At 44.8% G+C, this 18,957-nt stretch overlaps 1 protein-coding gene across 3 annotated transcripts in view; it reads left to right on the top strand.

Moving 5' to 3' along the window:
* Positions 1–18,957, top strand: part of MICALL2 (MICAL like 2) — a 78,427-nt gene that overhangs the window by 37,096 nt on the left and 22,374 nt on the right. For 2 of the 3 annotated variants that reach the window (XM_088452020.1, XM_088452021.1), the window contains exons 6-11: positions 4,998–5,119; positions 6,275–7,642; positions 8,620–8,888; positions 9,904–9,997; positions 13,293–13,459; positions 15,517–15,699. In XM_088452020.1, the coding sequence (XP_088308146.1) occupies positions 4,998–5,119; positions 6,275–7,642; positions 8,620–8,888; positions 9,904–9,997; positions 13,293–13,459; positions 15,517–15,699 (2,203 nt within the window). The remainder of the gene's footprint in view (positions 1–4,997; positions 5,120–6,274; positions 7,643–8,619; positions 8,889–9,903; positions 9,998–13,292; positions 13,460–15,516; positions 15,700–18,957) is intronic. The other variant, XM_088452022.1, reaches the window with a different exon arrangement.

Below are 18,957 nucleotides of genomic sequence, written 5' to 3'. Positions count from 1 at the left end.
CTCTGCAGCACCTGATCCTGTCCAAGTGGAACGGGCTGCCTCAGTCTCTGAAGTTCCAGACGATTGTGCTCACCCCGGAGGTTCGCCTGTCCCTTGCGTGGTGGTTAAAGATGACCCACCTCAACAAGGGACGTCCGTTCTGGGTTCCAAATTGGGTCCTGTTGACAACGGACGCCAGTCTTCGGGGCTGGGGAGCAGTTTCGGGTCCACACTTGTTCCAGGGCAGGTGGACACCGACAGAAGCGGAGCTTCCAATAAATATCTTGGAACTCCGTGCGGTCTTCAATGCTCTCCTGCAGGCACAGCGGTTTCTCCAGGGTCACCCGGTGCAGGTCCAGTCGGACAATGCTACCACCGTGGCCTACATAAACAGGCAAGGAGGAACTCGCAGTCGGGCGGCTCTCGTAGAGGTCTCTCGGATCCTGGTTTGGGCGGAGCGCAATCTTCCGGCCATATCAGCGGTCTTCATCCCGGGAGTGCTAAATTGGGAGGCGGACTTTCTAAGTCGCCAGGACGTTCATACAGGGGAATGGTCCCTGCACCCGGACGTTTTTCAAATACTGGTGGACAGGTGGGGTCTTCCAGAAATCGACCTCATGGCGTCCCGGCACAACAACAAGTTGCCGGTGTACGGGTCTCGCACAAGAGACGAAGGGGCGTCTCTGGTGGATGCTCTGTCCGTCCGGTGGACGTTCAGGTTCGCATACCTGTTCCCTCCGGTCTCCCTTCTTCCACGGGTAATCCGGAAATTCAAACAGGAAGGAGGGACGCTCCTGTTGATAGCTCCCGCGTGGCCCAGACGGCACTGGTTCTCAGACCTTCAGGGTCTGTCCGTGGACAGTCCTCTGCGGTTGCCGCTACGACCGGACCTTCTGTCTCAGGGTCCTTGTCTTCACCCGGACCTGACTCGGCTGTCCATGCTGAGGTCCTGGGGGTTTGCCAGCTCTGTGGTGTGTACCATGTTACGAGCTCGGAAACAGTCTTCCGCGAGGATATACCATCGCGTGTGGCATACGTTCTTCCAGTGGTGTCGACCGAGAGGTTATGCACCGCGGGAGTTTCGTCTGTCTCGGATTCTCGCCTTCCTGCAAGCGGGACTAGATCATGGGCTTCGCCTTGCTTCTTTGAAGGTACAGGTTTCGGCCCTATCTGTCTGGTTTCACCGTAGGATTGCTACAATCCCGGATGTGCGCACCTTTATGCAAGGTGTTCTCCGTATTCAGCCGCCCTTTGTTCCACCTGTGGCGCCTTGGGATTTGGCTGTGGTCCTGAGGACTCTCCAAGGACCGCCGTTTGAACCACTGGGCTCAGTGGATATTAAATGGCTAACAGCTAAGACTGTTTTCCTTCTGGCCGTTGCTTCAGCCAGACGTGTTTCTGAGTTAGGGGCTCTTTCTTGTAGACCCCCTTTCTTGGTTTTTTCATGGGAACAGGGCAGTGCTCCGCACTCGGCCCGAGTTTCTCCCCAAAGTTGTTTCCCAGTTTCAGGTTAACGAGGAAATAGTTGTTCCGGCCTTTAACTCACCGGGTCTTTCCGTGGGTGAGGCCTCTTTGGATGTTGTGCGGGCCTTAAGGACTTATGTGGACCGCACTTCTTTGTTTAGGAAGTCGGACGCTTTGTTGTCCTCTATGGCTTCTGTAAAAAGGGTTGGCCTGCTTCAAAGCAAACTTTGGCAGCCTGGATCCGTATGGCTATTTCTGAAGCTTATCTTCATGAAGGCCTACCGGTCCCTCCTTCTCTGAAGGCTCATTCCACTAGGTCTGTGGGTCCTTCGTGGGCAGCTTGACGTGGTGCCTCGGCAGTTCAGATCTGCAAGGCTGCTACGTGGTCTTCTGTCCATACCTTCGTGAGGTATTACAGGTTTGACACCTTCGCCTCTCAGGATGCTTCCTTCGGGCGGCGGATTCTCCTTTCTGCACAGGAGCGTCCCCACCCTTAAAGGATACTGCTTTGGGACATCCCCAAGGTATCCTGTGGATACCCTATGGACCCTGAAGTAGAAAATATGAGATATGGTAAGAACTTACCCTTGTTATCTCTATTTCTACGAAGTCCATAGGGTTCCACAGGACTCCCGCCCTGTCGCACCTGTGCTGCAGATGGGCTTTGCTCTGGTCACCGGTTTTCCGTCTCCCTCTGGTGAGAATGTGATTCTTGTATGTGTCCAGATCTTTGTTCTCTCTCTTCCTTCTCCTCCTCCGGCCTATGGCTTGGTAACTAACTGAGGTGCCTTGGCCTGGGGGCGGGGTATAGGAGGGGGACCTAGTGCATCCTGGGAGGCTGAAAGCTTAACTCTTTGGTGCCCTGCGACTGACGTCACACCTATACCCCAAGGTATCCTGTGGAACCCTATGGACTTCGTAGAAATAGAGATAACAAGGGTAAGTTCTTACCATATCTCATATTATAGCACAAATTGATAACGCTGGTAAAAATACATAATATAGCACAAATTGATAATGCTGGTAAAAATACATAATATAGCACAAATTGATAACGCTGGTAAAAATACATAATATAGTACATATTAATAATGCTGGTAAAAATACATAATATAGCACAAATTGATAACGCCGGTTTGCCTTTTTTTTCACAGCAGATTGTGTCAAATCTTATGACTGGTATAGCGCAAAACATTTAGGGGTCTATGTACTAAGGTTTGGAGAGAATTAAAGTGGACGGAGATAAAGTAACCAATCACTGCTAACTGTCACTTTACAAGCTGTGTTTGAAAAACTGGTTGGTACATTATTTCCGTCCACATTATCTCTCTCCAAGGCTTAGTATATAGACCCCTAAACTCTGTGTCTCGGCACTATAACACCCATGCTGTGAACACTGAAATAACCAAATACTTAGGTTTCTCAAGTCTTGGAAAGAAATAAAGTGGAGAAGTTGCCCAAACCAACCAATCAGCTTCTGTCATTTTACAGGTTGGGCTAGAAAAATCTCCTCTTAGAATGAAAAACTAGCCATGTTCTATCATTGTTCAGTCACTTAGGCATTGCAGTGTGTGGAATGTCCTGTCATTAATGGACAAATGCTATGTCCACTATACTTTCATCTGTCAGGGCACGTTCTGTGTTGATATGCATATTTTCCATAAGGTGTTAAGGGTGAGATTTAATAAAGCTTGGAGAGAGAGAAACAATTGGAGATAAATAGCACCAACCAATCAGCTCCTAACTGTCACTTTACAGGCTGTGTTTGAAAAATGACAGGAGCTGATTGGTTGGTGCTATTTATCTCCAATTTTATCTCCCTCCAAGCTTTATTAAATCTCCCCCTAAGTCATTAATTATCAGCTTCCTCGGGGAAATCGTGTCATGCTCAGGTGACATCCATGTTAGAGAATTTATGGTGCGTACACACTGGGCGATTAAAGTGGATGACTGAATGATAACGATATCGTTATCGTTCAGTCGTCCACTTTATCGTCCATTTAACACAAAAACGATGAGCGATAACGACGACGCGCGTTCCCGCGGGTCGTTCGTCATCATCGTTCATCGGGTTAACATGCAGGCCAACCTGGGGATGTCGTCAGGTTGCTGCATGTTATGGAATGGGGTAGAGAGCCCGGCGCTGAACGATATCGTTAATGATGTCGTTCAGCGGGTGTGCTCAATGTCATGAACGACACTGAGCACACCCTGCCAGGGACACACTAGACAATATCGCTCAGGGAGCATATAGTCTAGCGTGTACGCACCATAAGAGTCTGTTAGAAAATGCAAAGACGCTGACTGCATGGATGGTGAAATGGGTATGGGTAAAAAAACAGACAAGGATGTAGACACATCTTTTCAAAATCTACAAGCTGAGGGACAACAGACCCATAGATTGTGAACAGTCTGCTCCTGGCAGAGGGCGTTTTGGGCATATGGGGGCTGTTGATATACCCATCTTGTATAATATGTCAGGAGAAATTTATTGTCGATGAACTGTTGCATCAGTTTAATAACTAAGGGGAATACCAAAATGGGAACTAGACAGTATCTTCCCAATTAGTCATCTATAAGTCTTGGGATACGTTGTTTCTATTTATCAATAACCTGACGGGCTGATCATTTCTCTTTGCATGAATTAAACTAAACATGTCTGTACAGGTTGGTGTGGCAGAGTTAGTGTACACACCAGCGGATGCCCTGATACAAACGAACAGCCCAAATGCTTAACCAGTGGAGTGGTTTATTGATGGTAGATGCAGTGCAGCCGTACTTACTGTTATACGCACTGGGTATGTGGAACGCAGCTTCAGTCGGTGAGTGTATATGGTTAGCAGGCTCTCTGTAAAGTGATGTGGAATCTTAGGTCTCACAGGTCTCAGTGGAAAACATGCGTTTCCCACTGTGGCGCTCCTAACAAAGTGAACAAGATGGCGCCGCGCATGTGCAGTACTAGGATTGGCAGCCATCTTGGTAAGGGAGTAAATCCTCCCTAGAGATTGCAACATGGAGTCTGCGCAGTAACGCTCTCCATCTTCAACACACACGTGAGGCAGGTATCCATTTCCCAAAGAGCCGCTGTATCAGGGGAGGGGAAACTATATAGTATAAGGTTTATGATCTTGTCAGTTTGTGAAAATGATTATTGAATTTCATTTATAATTCCCCCGATAAGCAGTGATGACGCAGAGGAAAAGTATTGGTTATTTATTTCAGTTTCTCAGAAAAAGATTCGTAGTTTGTTCAATAACTTCTAACCCCCCTACACAGGGTCATCAGTAGCAAATGTGAAACATATCATTTATTTGTGTCTCATTTACATTTTTTTTTATTTGAATTGAAACCCTGAGATCATACATTTCTCATTCTATGAAGGCTTTGTATTCATGCATATTATGAATATTACTCGACTCTGACCAAAAGTAAAACGTCTGATTATCTTCCACAAGCTGATCTGGAGATCCACATTACCACAATGCATTAATGTTGGCTGCTAAAGTAGTGTTTTAGGTGTATGACACTTATGACACTTTCTTATTTTTCCTCAGGGCATTAGAGAAATTAATCCAAATAGTGAAGTAAGCAGCAACTGCTCTGTCTGTGGTAAACATGTACATTTGGTGCAGAGGCACATGGCTGACGGGAAGCTGTATCACAGGAATTGCTTCAGGTAGGTCTGCTGTACGTGGCCTAAGGAGCAGAGACGCCTGCTGCACAATGTGCTTTCCTTATTTGTGTTCTGTGCACTTGGGCTGAATGTGTTATGTCAGACGTTCAGTGGAGTAACTGGTGGCTCCAGCAGTGCACAGGCTCCATATACTGAAATGGCTGCATCACCGATAGCCAGAATATTGGCTCTTGCTGCTGTCCTGTCGGCTGTAAGAATCCATTATACGGCCGCCTGTTGTTCAGTCAGTGAGATGTGTGGTGCAGCCTGGGGACTGTAAGGTCTTGTACTTGTGCCCCAAGTCTCTTAAGTACACTTTTCATTGGGCCCTCCTAGTTTAGAAGTATGTCTAAGTCGGGTAGTCCTGTTGAATTGGGGGACCTTTTATTTTAAAATTTTAATTTGACAGTCTTATTTTGGACCCATTATTCGCTGGGTCACTAACAATTGTGCCCGGTGTTGTTGTGTTTTCCTCTGTCTTTCAGCTCCTTTCCATCTCTGTACCCCCTCCCCCTCATTTGTCTCTTTTTCACTCTGTCATTCCTGTCCCCCTTTTTTGTTCCTCTCTCTCATCTTTCTCCCTCACTGATCTGTTCCCCCTTTTTGTCTCTCTCTCTCTCATCTCTGTCCCCCCTTTTTGCAACCCTCTAATCTCTGTCCTCTATGCCCCTTTCTGTTTTTTGCTCTCACCCCTCCATCTCTCTCTCATACCTCTGTCCCCCTTTCCCCATCTGTCTCACCCCTCATCTGTCTCTATCACTCTCATCTCTTCCTCGTCTGCCTCTCTCATATCTGCCCCCTCCCCATCTGTTTCTCTCTCATCTGTCTCTATCACTCTCATATCTGCCCCCCTCCCCATCTGTCTCACCCCTCATCTGTCTCTATCACTCTCATCTCTTCCTCGTCTGCCTCTCTCATATCTGCCCCCCTCCCCATCTGTTTCTCTCTCATCTGTCTCTATCACTCTCATCTCTTCCTCGTCTGCCTCGCTCATATCTGCCCCCCTCCCCATCTGTTTCTCTCTCATCTGTCTCTATCACTCTCATCTCTTCCTCGTCTGCCTCTCTCATATCTGCCCCCTCCCCATCTGTTTCTCTCTCATCTGTTTGCACCTTTTCCAAGACTTCAGAGCTAAATTATGTTTTTTGACTATTTCAGATGTAAACAGTGTACACGGACGCTGCAGCCAGGTAGTTATAAGCCAGGAGACCAGCCTGGTACTCTCATCTGCAAAAATCATTCTGCTCACACTCCCTCCCCAACAATGAACAGCGTTTCCCCTTCTGGGCCATACAGTCCTGTAGTGTCTTCTGTAGGTGGTAATCTGGCCAGTCCAACTGCAACCACACGGCCCAGCACCACCTCAAATAACAATACCTGGCAAAGCACCACAAGTCCCCCTGTCCCAGTACCAAACAATAGGACTGTTGTTGGCTTTGTTAATAATAACAAGAACACTACTAGTATTACGAATACCGCAGGCCAGGAGCCTGGTAATAAGATCATCCACAACATTCAATCCACAGTCATCAACAATGCTCCAAGTTCTGCAAACACAACCAATAATGAACCCACAAACAGGACCGCTGTTGGATTTTATGGTAACCTTAAAGCAAACTCCAATGTCTCCACTGGTTCTGGAGTAACTGAACAGCTTAACAAATCTACATATAATCACTGGGGTATCAATAAGGACAGGACAGTCTCTAATTCATTGGGCAGTGCTGCCCATGTACATCCGACCACGAGTCCAACCGCAGGTTATTTACATACGGGAAAAGGAAAAATAGAAAATAGTAACTCTCCTATGCCTCAGAACAACTCATTTGATAGGGAAGCTAAGATTGGCCAACAAGGCAAGATAAGTGGTGCCTCAGGTAATGTCCCAAGTTTGCCCTCTGTGTCAGCTGCAAGGTCACCAGCTCCTACAGAGGAAGCAAAGGATCAAGACACCGCACCAAAGCCTTGGTTTTCATCAACTGCAAAAAATAAGGAAGCCCGTGAGGCGTTCTTCCAGTCAAAACCTGTTACAGAAACTGCAGCAAATTGGTCTCCATCTGGCCGAGAGTCCCCAAAAGTCTCTGTGGCCAATGGGCCAGGAAGGTCTGTTGCTATTAATGTGACACCACACACTCCTGTTAACACGGAGAAGGGTAAAGTAAACGCTGAGAAGGTTAAAGCTAACTCTGAAAAGGATAAAGCCAACGCTGAAAAGGATAAAGCCAAAGCTGAGAGGGATAAAGCCAAAGCTGAGAGGGATAAAGCCAAAGCTGAGAGGGATAAAGCCAAAGCTGAGAGGGATAAAGCCAACGCTGAGAAGGATAAAGCCAACGCTGAGAAGGATAAAGCCAACGCTGAGAAGGATAAAGCCAACGCTGAGAAGGATAAAGCCAACGCTGAGAAGGATAAAGCCAACGCTGAGAAGGATAAAGCTTGGAACTATCTCTTGAAAAATATTCCTGGATCGACTTCTCCCAAACCAGTGGGATCGGCAGAGAGTCCAAACAGTATATCAACACCAAATAGGTACGGGTGTCTGATTTATCTTTGTACGGTTAATCAAGAAAGTATTTTTTACTGTTGTTGTTTTATGAAGCCCATGTTACACAATGAGGACATTACAAGTAAGTGTATAGCCAAATGCATGTTTGTATTAAGACATTAGTACCAGAGTGTGGATGAATACATCTGTTTCAGTTCCAACCTAGTTTTGTGCTAGATAAGCCCTGTCCGTAATTCCTTGGTAACCCAGACTTGAAGGGGAATGTGAATAAAGAATGGTTCTAAAGACTGTTCCATCTACACCGAGATATCTGGAAATTGTTTTTCAGCAGTAGGGGAGCCCCTTGGAAGCAAGGCACTGGAGCACTGCTCATTCCCCAAGTTGTTTTTCCACTACCCTGTTTATTATTTAGCTCTTCCCACTAAAGTGCTGCAGTGGAAATCTGCTGTTTACTACAACTTTGCAGAATGGTTTGTTACCCTAATAACATCAGTGTTAATTTATTATTTTTATTTTTTGGATATTTATTATTTTAAAACAGAAAAATCTTATGGGGAACAGGCCAAAAAGGGGCAGAGTGAATGTGGTTAATTAATGATCATTATCTTTTATGTATATACTCCTAGCATACTGAGTTCTGCTCATATATGACCGTTATGAGATCTGCACATTCTTGTTCTGTTCTTAAGCCGCAAACAGTAATTTGATTACCATATTTGTATTATTTTGGACTATTTTGTTTTAAATTATATACCATACAGAATGATGCACCCCCCCCCCCCCTCCCATTTTTGTTATTGTTTTTTTTTGGTTTTTTTTTCAGTTTAATTACTTTGAAAGGGCTGAAGAACATTTTACTGTATGATATACATTAATTTCTTAAGTATTTCCCAGATGTATCATTCCTACAAATAATTTGTCATTTGGATTGTAATCCTGCCTTATCCTATATTTAACAACATGGCTCGATCGGTATGTAATATATCTTCAATTTATGAAGGTCAATTGATCCACCTCAAAGGGGAACACCAAGTGCCACACCAAAGACTGAGCCCGTGAAACCGGTTCCAAAAGAAAGGAAGAGCAAAGTGCCAACATCTGTTTCCACCCCAGAGCCCCCGAAAACTACTCCGACATACAGTGTTGCCAAAGGGCCCAGTACACCGCGCTCTGACAAGAGTTCTGTTCCGGCACAGACCACCTATCTGGCACAGCCCAGTGTAGTGAACCCAGGTAGATTCCAGAGGCTGGATGAACCATCTCCAAAGAGTGAGTATACTTGTGATTCTAGCTCTTCTGCTAGGTTTAGTTATGGGAGACTTGAGCTAAGTGCAACTTTAAATGACTGGTGTTTGCACATTCCACCTTAGGGCCTGATACAGAGATGTACGCTCACCTGATGGTCTTGTGCAGAACGGGTTCTGCGATCTCGCTCACAGTCCCCCCTTTAGCCTCAGCATGATTGACATGCTGCAGTGTTTGGGGGGTGATGCAGGGGGCTTGGCTTGCCTAAGTTTCCAGAAGCATGTTGCCCCGTTTTTTGGGTGGAAGGAGGCCAGGGTCTCTGTCAGAGGATGCAGATTTCCTAGCCTCGCAAGTGAACCAGGCAGCCTGGCCAAAATAGCAGCCGTCTTGACCATCAATCGCGATGGTGATCCGAGCCAGTGTCTTTGGACGCTGCACTCGGATCTCAAATGCAATGCAGGAGGTGTCTGTTTCCTATAGATGCCTCCTGCTGCATCTGCATTTTGTTAGACGGTATTGCATAGCCGCTTCTGTGCGTCCATCTCTGCATCAGGTCCTAAGGCAGGGGTAGCCAACCTCAGTCCTCGTGAACTACCAACAGTTCACGTTTTCCAGACCACCTAGCAGGTGCACAGGTGTAATCATTACTAACTAACACATTTGAAAAGATCCAGAGGTGGAGCTAATTATATCACTTGTGATTCTGTGAGGAGACCTGCAAAACATGCAACGTTGGTAGCTCTTGAGGACCAGGGTTGGCTACCACTGCCCTAAGGGGTCTATTTACTAAGCAGTGTTAGGAGACAGAGTGAAAAGTGATAGAGTGCCAGCCAATCAGCTCCCAACTGCTGACTCACAGGCTGTGTTTGAAAAATGACAGTTAGGAGCTGATTGGCTGGCACTCTATCACTTTTCACTCTGTCTCCTAACACTGCTTAGTAAATAGACCCCTAAGTGTGTTCCGTTCTCCCTATTCTATCTGATTGCCATTATCTGGAGTGTGAATCTTCCTCTTAATGAACTGTTCTCTTTATTGCAGCAGAAAATCCTACCACAACAGCATCAAAATCTGAAGCCCCTGAGGCCTGGAGGTCTATGTTGAAATCCGTTGACAAGAAACCATCATTTAACAGGTATATTCCAGGGCGGGGCACTAACCTGCTAGAATACGGGAAATTCCTAAGGGGAAACTCCAATGAAAAACCAGCTTCTTGTATTTGCAGAACCAGTGGTCTTATACCTGGGACTCCAGCAATATGAGAAATACCTTTACTATAACTTTCGCTCCCTTAGATTTGGAGAGAGGGAGTTATTTTGAAGATATTGTTAATAAGTATTTGTTTTTTGTATATTTAGGTGGGGTCTTCCATTTAGCTTCCTCTGTGTAGATAATATTAGAAGAAAAAAAAAAAAACACAATAAAGGTGGGTACACGCCAGGCAGATCTCTCTGCCGACCCACAATTGCACCGACAGAGTGACCGATCAGGTGAGCTATACACACTTACTGAACGGCCGCTCCACATGTCAGCGCTGACATCACAACAGGGCGGGCATTTGATGTCCGCCAGGTGAGATGTCCATCATCAGCGATTTCTTCAAGTGTACTGGTGGTCGGCAGGCTAACCTCCCATATACACAGCCAGGTGCGCGATATATCTGCAGATCGGCTTTAGTAAGGCTTTTGACACTGTTCCACATCGCAGACTATTAAATAAACTGGAAAGCATGGGATTGGATACAAAGATAGTTATTATTTTTATTATTATTATAGTTATTATTATTTTTATTATTATTATCCTTTATTTATATGGCGCCATTGGGTTCCGCAGCACCTTACACAGTACATAAACGAATAAGCACACAAGAAAACCGATATTAACAGTACAAACAATACAGGACAGATACATGATTTATACATTGTTGCATAACACTTGGTTACAGACACCATGCTGCTTATCTAAGGGTTTGGTGCTGTTGTAAATTAGAGTATAATTAAGTGAAGGAGAAGCACATGAGGGAAGAGGGCCTAGCTCGTGAGAGCTTACACTCTAAAGGGGAGGGGGGAGACAAACATGGGTGACACAGATTGGCTTGATACAAGGGTCACAGTAGTCTAATATCTATGGAAAGGTTAGTCTAAACTTAGGAAAATAGTTGAATGGATAAGATCATGGCTGCAGGATAGGAAACAGAGAGTTGTAGTAAACGGAGTGCAGTCTCAAGAGGGAAATGTTACCAGTGGAGTACCTCAGGGATCTGTACTTGGACCAGTGCTTTTTAATATCTTTATTTGTGACATTGCAAATGGTGTTAAAGGGAAACTATGCCTTTTTGCAGATGACACAAAGGTATGCGACATGGTAGACACACCAGGAGGGGTAAAACTAATGATGATGATCTAGGTAGACTAGAGGAATGGTCAAGGACGTGGCAACTACAGTTTAATGCCAAAAAATGCAAAATCATGCACTTGGGTCTCAAAAATCCAAAGGCTAAATATAGAATTAATGGCACTATACTGGAAAGTACTGAAGAGGAAAGGGATCTATGAGTCACTATTTCAGGTGACTTAAAGGCAAGTAAACATTGTAACAAAGCAATGAGGAAGGCAAGTCAGATGCTTGGTTGCATAGGGAGAGGAATCAGTAGCAGAAAGAAAGAAGTGATAATACCACTGTATAGGTCATTGGTATGTCCTCATCTCCAATACTGTGTTCAGTTCTGGAGGCCACATCTCCAGAAGGATATTAATACATTAGAGACTGCACAAAGAAGGGCAACTAAAATGGTGCAAGGCCTACACCACAAAACGTACCAGGAAACACTAAAGGATCTTAATATGTATAGTTTGGAGCAGAGAAGGGAAAGGGGGGACATGATAGAAACATTCAAATATATACAGGGTTTTAACAAGGTAAAGGAAGGAGACATTCTTCAAAGAAAGAGACTTATTAGAACAAGAGGACATGCACTGAGACTGGAGGGTGGTAGGTTCAGGGGAAATTTGAGGAAAAATTACTTCACAGAAAGGGTAGTGGACAAGTGGAATAGCCTCACATCAGAGATGGTAGAGGCTAAGACAGTAGAGCAATTTAAACCTGCATGGGATAGACCTAAAGATATCCTTCAGAAGAAGTAAGGATCAATAAGGGTTGAAGTAACAATATGTTTAAAAATGGGGCAGACTAGATGGGCCAAGTGGTTCTCATCTGCCGTCAAATTCTATGTTTCTATCTGCTGTGCTGCAGAGACCATTGGTGCACCATTGGTGCACCATTAAAACTTGCATTAGTCCCAAGGCAGGTGTGAATTCTCCATCTGAACATGGCGTCCTGTGTCTGCGCCACTGCGTCTTTAGACGCAGCAGATGTCGGCAACACACCCGCGTCTGGCTAGCCACCCCCCTCTTACCTCCCAGGAATGCTCACTGAAATCCACAGCTCTTGCCTTCCAAATTGGCTCTGCGTCTTTCGGCGGTAACCATGGGGACACATCTGCAGTGCGACTCGGACGCTTACTGCGTGCATATGTGCATTACCTGCAGTTAGCGGGCACTGAATCGGGCTCGTATATTGTGAAATGCTGCTCTATGGTAAATGAAGTACAGCCATAGCAGTTGTCTCAACCTTAACCCTCAAACTCTCCCAGCCGGTCATGTTTTCAGGATTTCAGTCTGTGGAAGGTGGTGCGATAATTACTGACCCAACAACATAGATAAACTGAGCTGGGCATGATTAAAGAAATCCACAAAACATGACCTGTTGGTGGTACTTGATGATTGGAGCTGAGCACCCCTGGTGTATAGTATAAAGTTATATTACTATTCATTACAATTATTTTATCTGTTTGATATGGAGCCAGGTCTTTAAATCTGCATTTTTATTGTCTTCCCGCTGATAACTAAATAAAAAGCCCCTGTTACAACCAGGACATATTGCAGAAATACTTGTATTTGTTAGCTCACTACACCCCGATACAATATCCTAGAAGCCTGTGAGTTACAGTAAGCACATCGCCCTCTGAGCAGCTTTACGAGGCCTCTTGGTAGGAAAAGTTGAAATGTTTGAGTCATCTTACACAACAATTTTACATAGTATTTAACTTGGCAAAATGAACTCCAGGCCACTTCCAGTTATGTGTCATATTGTGCCGTTACAGCATGTGTCTGGGAAAATCCTGTAACTGCTGGATTACAGAACGATCTGTCTCCAGTATGTGCAGGGCTGCTAACTTCGTGCCGCGTGATCGTTTATTATAGTAATTCCTGCTTCCCGACCACATAAAGCAAACCACACATTTCTTTGCCTCCTATTTGTCACTGTAATGTGCGTTTTTTGTGTAAGTTTAAGTCTTGATGCTTCTCAATGCTAAAGATGCTTGATTGAAGGTTATTTCCTCCTACAAATGTTTATTATATTTGACATAGGACTGTGCATGTGGCCAAGCCTACTCCAAAGGAACCAGAGACCACCGTTGCGCAAAAGAAACCAACAACGGTTGTGACTGTGACCATCTCGCCAAGCCCTGCTGGCAAAGAGAACAACCCAGTTCCACCAAAAGTACCCACTGTTACACCAAGCCCAGTGGTTGCAGGTAAAAAATTAAAAGAAGCCAAGAAGTTAATGCACTAAAGACAGATAGCAATCAAAGCGGATTGTGGTGCCAGCTACTTGGGGGAGCTGTAACTAGCACCCTGATCTCTTTTGGGCCTTCTGCATTCTTCTGTATCATATTCACTAAACTGTTTCATGCTATGCTATGAGCTGCACTGATGTTCACATGCAAGGAGAAGCGTGGTATGGGGTCAACAGGGGAGCTTTAAAATACAGAGGAGCTTTAAACTAGTATTATATGTGGAGTGTAGAATTTAGTTCCGTTTAACTCCCTGAAGAATTAATGCACCAACACAAACTCATAAGCCGAAGTTCTCAGTAAAGCTTTGTGCCATGACGGCGTCGCTGGGGACGGGTATACTAATTTGGTGAGGAGCAGCACTATATTCTATCTGTTTGAAAGTTTTGAAGCACTAACACTTTTAATGTAGGTGTCCATGTAGACCTGCCTTAGGTTATGTACCCCTTTGCAGTTTGACCTGCCCTTCCTCCTAAACCCAAATCCATCGTAGTTGATCACAACACGTTTTCTATTGGGTGCAGTTCGTACATCTTGACCATTTTTGCTGAATTCCACCGATCAGGAACACAGTATTGTACTGACGGTGTTACGTTGTACTTGTAAAGGAGGGCTTTAAAAATGACCATTCTTCATCAGGTTTTTGTAGAACAGACAAGAGTGTAGTCACCCACGATACCATCACTTACTATTACACATAACTATGAAACAACCAGTTGAGGCTTGTAATACACTGCCTGGTAAGCTGATAAAGTAGTGTGATTTATGTTATGGTAAGGAGTAATCTCTCCTAATCATTGCAGATTCCTACAGACAAATTTTACCCCTAATTAAGGTGAAGTTATGTCATCCCAGTGTATTTGAAAGAAAGCATAAATGCTTAAATTGGAAAATAAATATCTGAACATGTAAATAACGTAAATGGATCCTATTTTATTGTTATCTGTCCACCTGCTCGAGGATATCTATATTTTTTAGGCAACATTAAAATCCCCTACATAGTACAAAATACATCATGCAGTAGGGCAATGGGAATCTTTTTTTCATTATATACTGTCTTACTAATTCTCTTTTTTTATCTGTCTTCCAGCAGTGTCTCTTTTTTGCCTAGATTGCTTTTCTACTTTGTTTTTCTTTACAGCCTTTTGTGTTGTACCTATTTCCTATTCATTCTGTCTTCTTATATTCATAATATAATATATCATTTTTAACCTCTTTGCAAACATAGTGGAAAAAGCAGACTGAAAAAAGCTCAGCTTCCCTGAATGTACAGTCGTCTCACTGAGGCGTTGTGGTGAGCTGGTGGCATAGAAAACTCGCATGTCACTGATGTGTGTATGTGCTTGTAATGCATGCTCCATAGTGATGTACTTTACCCCTGAATCTGCATTACCGTTGTGTGGATTATGATCTTCAAGTGAGCAGTCACTTGCACCCATTGCAGAACGACAGTTTTTGTGGCGGTGCCTCAGTGATGTCTCAAATTTCCGGTGAGTTGATACGCTATGCACTCATGACTGCCTTAGCGCACAAATGACTACCTCCACTGTTTAAGGGACAGGTAAACTTTAAAACTGTAAAAGGTTGTAGTTTCCAGCAATTGCTGTGAACTTTGGGATCTGAACAGTGTACAGAGTCTTAACCTGATACCTTGTGTCGTTGCATAATGCGTAGCTTTAAGCTGGTTTCGTTTTCTTTCCAAGCTATATGATTATGGACGTTTCCTAAAAATGTGAATGGTTTCTACTTGTGCCAACTTGCCAGTCCAGTTATCAGGAAACATGTTTCTACCGTTGTTGTTCTGAGGCTTTTTTCCTCTCGGCGTTCTCTGGCATGCCTGTGTAGTCTTCAGACATAACATTGCATATCTGAGGGCATGCGTGTGTGCATGATGGTATTTTTGTTTGTTGTATGATTTGTTTTGCTGTAACGTATTACAACTATTTCTCTGCCAGCACATTTTAAGTTTTTTAAGTTCCCTTTTTTATCTTTTAAATGAAAACTCCGCCTCTTTTCAGAATCAGCCAATGTAACGCCCCCCAGGAGAAAGCTTCTGCCAGCCAAAATAGACTTGATTAATGATTGGCCAACACCTGAACAAAAGTGGCAAGATGGCGCTGAGGTCACTGGGGGAGAGGCACCCACATGGCGCTCTCATTTTCCTTCTAAAAATCCTTCCACTTCAGACAAGACCTCCACAGGTACGCTCGTTGGTTAATATAACTTGGATTGTATTATGCCAAAGATAAATGTGTGTTTGTACTTTGTGCTCAGAAAAAAGGTGTCGCAGTGCGCCAAAAGTTTGATATGAAAAATTGGGGCATCTGTGTGATCAGAAGTTTCACATTACGCTATCCGTACTCTATTGGGAGAACCAGTATACACAAACATGCGGCCTATAAATGAATTAGGAACCAGTGAAGCATTATAAATGGCACACTGTGTGAGTTGAACCCATATTTGAATGCAGCCTATCAGTTCATAGGAAACGATTGGGTACAGGATGCCAGCAGTCAGAATCCCGATGCTGGCATTCCGACAGGGTTAAGATACCTACAGCTGTCAGTAAATATCTTAACCTTACCCCTAAACCTAACCCTTCCTCCCTGCACCCTAAAACTAACCCCCTCCTAGTGCCTAACCCTAACTATCCCCCCCTAGTGCCTAACCCTCCCTCTATTGCCCAGCCCTTACCGCCCCCTAATCTCACTACTTACTATTGGGAAGCCGGCATTGGGATTTCGGCGCCGGCATTCCGCATGTCGGGAAATAAACTGCATCCCATAGGAACTATATCTACCAACAATTCTGAATGACAAATTAGGTCACATCTGATGGACCAAAAACAACCTAGATTGGTTGAAATGATTCTCATTTAGGGCCTGATCCAGAGGTGAACACAGATGCGCCTGTATATTTTGGTGGTCGCCAGTCTGTAAGTTTATACTAATGCCGCTATAAAGCCCTTCCCTAGTGTACATCGGTGCATATGAATGTGCAAGGACAGTGGCGCTCACTTTGAGGGTCTGTACATGTTGTAATACCGCTTCTTGTAGATACCCCATCGTTCCCACCACCGAAACTTGTACCAGCCCTATAGTAGGTGCAGATTTCCTTTAATGTGAGTGATTGAGCATCTGTATATACGCCAATACTTAAACTGTACGCTCACGACAGACCATCTCCTTGCATCTATTTTGTCACCGCCCAGGAACGCCCAGCACTTTTTTAGGACCTTTCCAATACCAGGCGTCTCAATCGCAGCAGCGCCTTTGTGTGTACACACTGTGTAATGCACGAGCCGCAGGAGCATGCGCTGTGGTGAGACATCTCTGAACTAAACATCAGCATTGTGTGCGAGACTGAACCAGGCCCATGTTGAATCAGGCCCTTATATTTAGAGTGCAGAAAATGGGAAAATGGGGTCTGCTGCTAGATATGTCTGAGCTAGTGACATCAGTGGATCCCTTCATGTACAGTACCTGCAATAGCTCAGACTGTCCTACTCTGGATATCGGCCTGATTCTGAGTCACACGCAATGCCGATAGTATCGCAAGTGGTTGAGGTTTTTCAACTGCGTATGTTGCTAAGTAGCTAATATGTTGCACAGTGCATGTGTCCCGCAGTGTGTTCGCTCAGAGTCGCAGGTGGCTATTCAGACGCTCAGAGAGGCAAAGTCTGACTGGTGTGTTATGGGAGTGTCGCGGATTTGTCCAATAGGCTCCTGGCGAACTATGTCGCATAAACGCTCACGCTGGAAGCCATGTACTCTGATGGAGAATCTGCAACTAGCCTGGGGCAGGTGCTATTTGTGATGGTGCATATAATGGTAGTGTCTTAAAATACACCAAGCGGGATTATTGCATCTACAGCGGCACAAAGTGGGCGTCTCAGGCCTTGCACATTCAGAAGCTGACTTGTACACCAGGGAAAGGGCTTTATTAGCATAAAGTCACAGACCCGACTACGGCTAAATCGGTCGCAGCAGCAGGCTACTGAGAGTCGGCCTCACTGTCTCTGTGCTCTTACTGAAAGATTTTACAGCTTAGAATGAGATTTCAGTACACGAAAGTGGATAGATTATTCCTCATCATACACAAGCTTCTATGTGGAGGTTTTTCGCTACAAGATTAAGCTCCTATCCCGGTGTTTTACCTTCACTTTCAGTCATGTAATATCGGACGCTACACTTTCAAAATGAGTCACGTTACACAAGTGACCTTCTGCATCTGATATAAGGAGATATTTGACCAGAGTGTCAACATAATAACGATAAACTAGAACTGGTTTTAACATGGCTTTTATGTTTTTTGCACTATGGAGTTCATGTGAAAAGAGTGGAGAAGTGGACCAGTGGAGACATTGCCTATAGCAACTAATCAGCTTCTGCCTGTCATTTTATAGAATGTACTTGATAAATGCTACCTCAAAGCTGATTGGTTGCTATGGGTAGAGCCGCATACTCACTAGACGATGTGTGTATGCAGCACCCGTCGGGGGTGCCGACATTGGTAAGTGCGTGCATTCGGCAGCATGGCATCGTTAACGATATCCCCAGATTGAGCTGCATGTTTAGCCGACTGGTGATATCGTTAATGACCCACAGGAGCGCGCATCGTTGGTCGTTCAGTGCAAACACACTGGACTATATGAACGATAACTGTATGATTATCGTTAACAAGAATCGTCTAGTGTGTATGCCCCTTAACTTCTCCACTGGTCCACTTCTTCACTCTTGTCACTGCTTGATACATAAACCCCTATGTACTTAAACCAGGGATGGGGAACCTCAGGCCCGGCCGTATAAGGCCCCTGGAATCATTTGGCCTGGCCCTTGGAGCTTTTTTCTGCTAGCCTCATCTGGCTAGCAGGGTGCTAAGAATGGCACCCTGCAGCCAGAAACTATGCAGTGGTGCTGCCTGGAGCGTCCTTAGGATGCTTCAGACGGTCACACCGCTGCCCTTACAGCTTCGGGCATTGCTCTAATCACCGGCGACTGTGGCCCTGCCCCCATGTGACATCACACAGAGGGGGCGTGGCCTGCACCGGGCCCTTGAATAATGTCATATATTTCAAAATGGCCCTCGGCAGAAAAAAGGTTCCCCACTCCTGACTTAAACAAAAAGAGGGTTGCTCCGTGACCCCGTCTGGTCAGGTGATCACCTTGTGTACTGTGCTCTTTCCTGACCCAGCTTTCTCCATAGCTCACAGCAGGAGAGTCAGGTGTGGGAGGGAGTGTGACGCAAAGCCAACAGCTCAACACTGAAACAGAATGGAGTTGTCATATTACATACTGCATACAGAAAGGCCCATATTTTGTTTCATTTATTTATTTTTCTTTGTTTTGCTAAACAGTGAACAAAGCACTATGTATTCAAGACACAAACAAGCAATATAGAACATATTTTACTTGCATATAATCGCATTGCAACAATCTATGGCATAAGTTGCTCTATTA

Source organism: Taudactylus pleione, unplaced genomic scaffold, assembly GCF_031769625.1.
Source record: "Taudactylus pleione unplaced genomic scaffold, aTauple2 ptg000032l, whole genome shotgun sequence".
In the NCBI taxonomy this organism is placed as follows: domain Eukaryota; kingdom Metazoa; phylum Chordata; class Amphibia; order Anura; family Myobatrachidae; genus Taudactylus; species Taudactylus pleione.
This window is presented reverse-complemented; position numbering and strand designations above follow the sequence as displayed.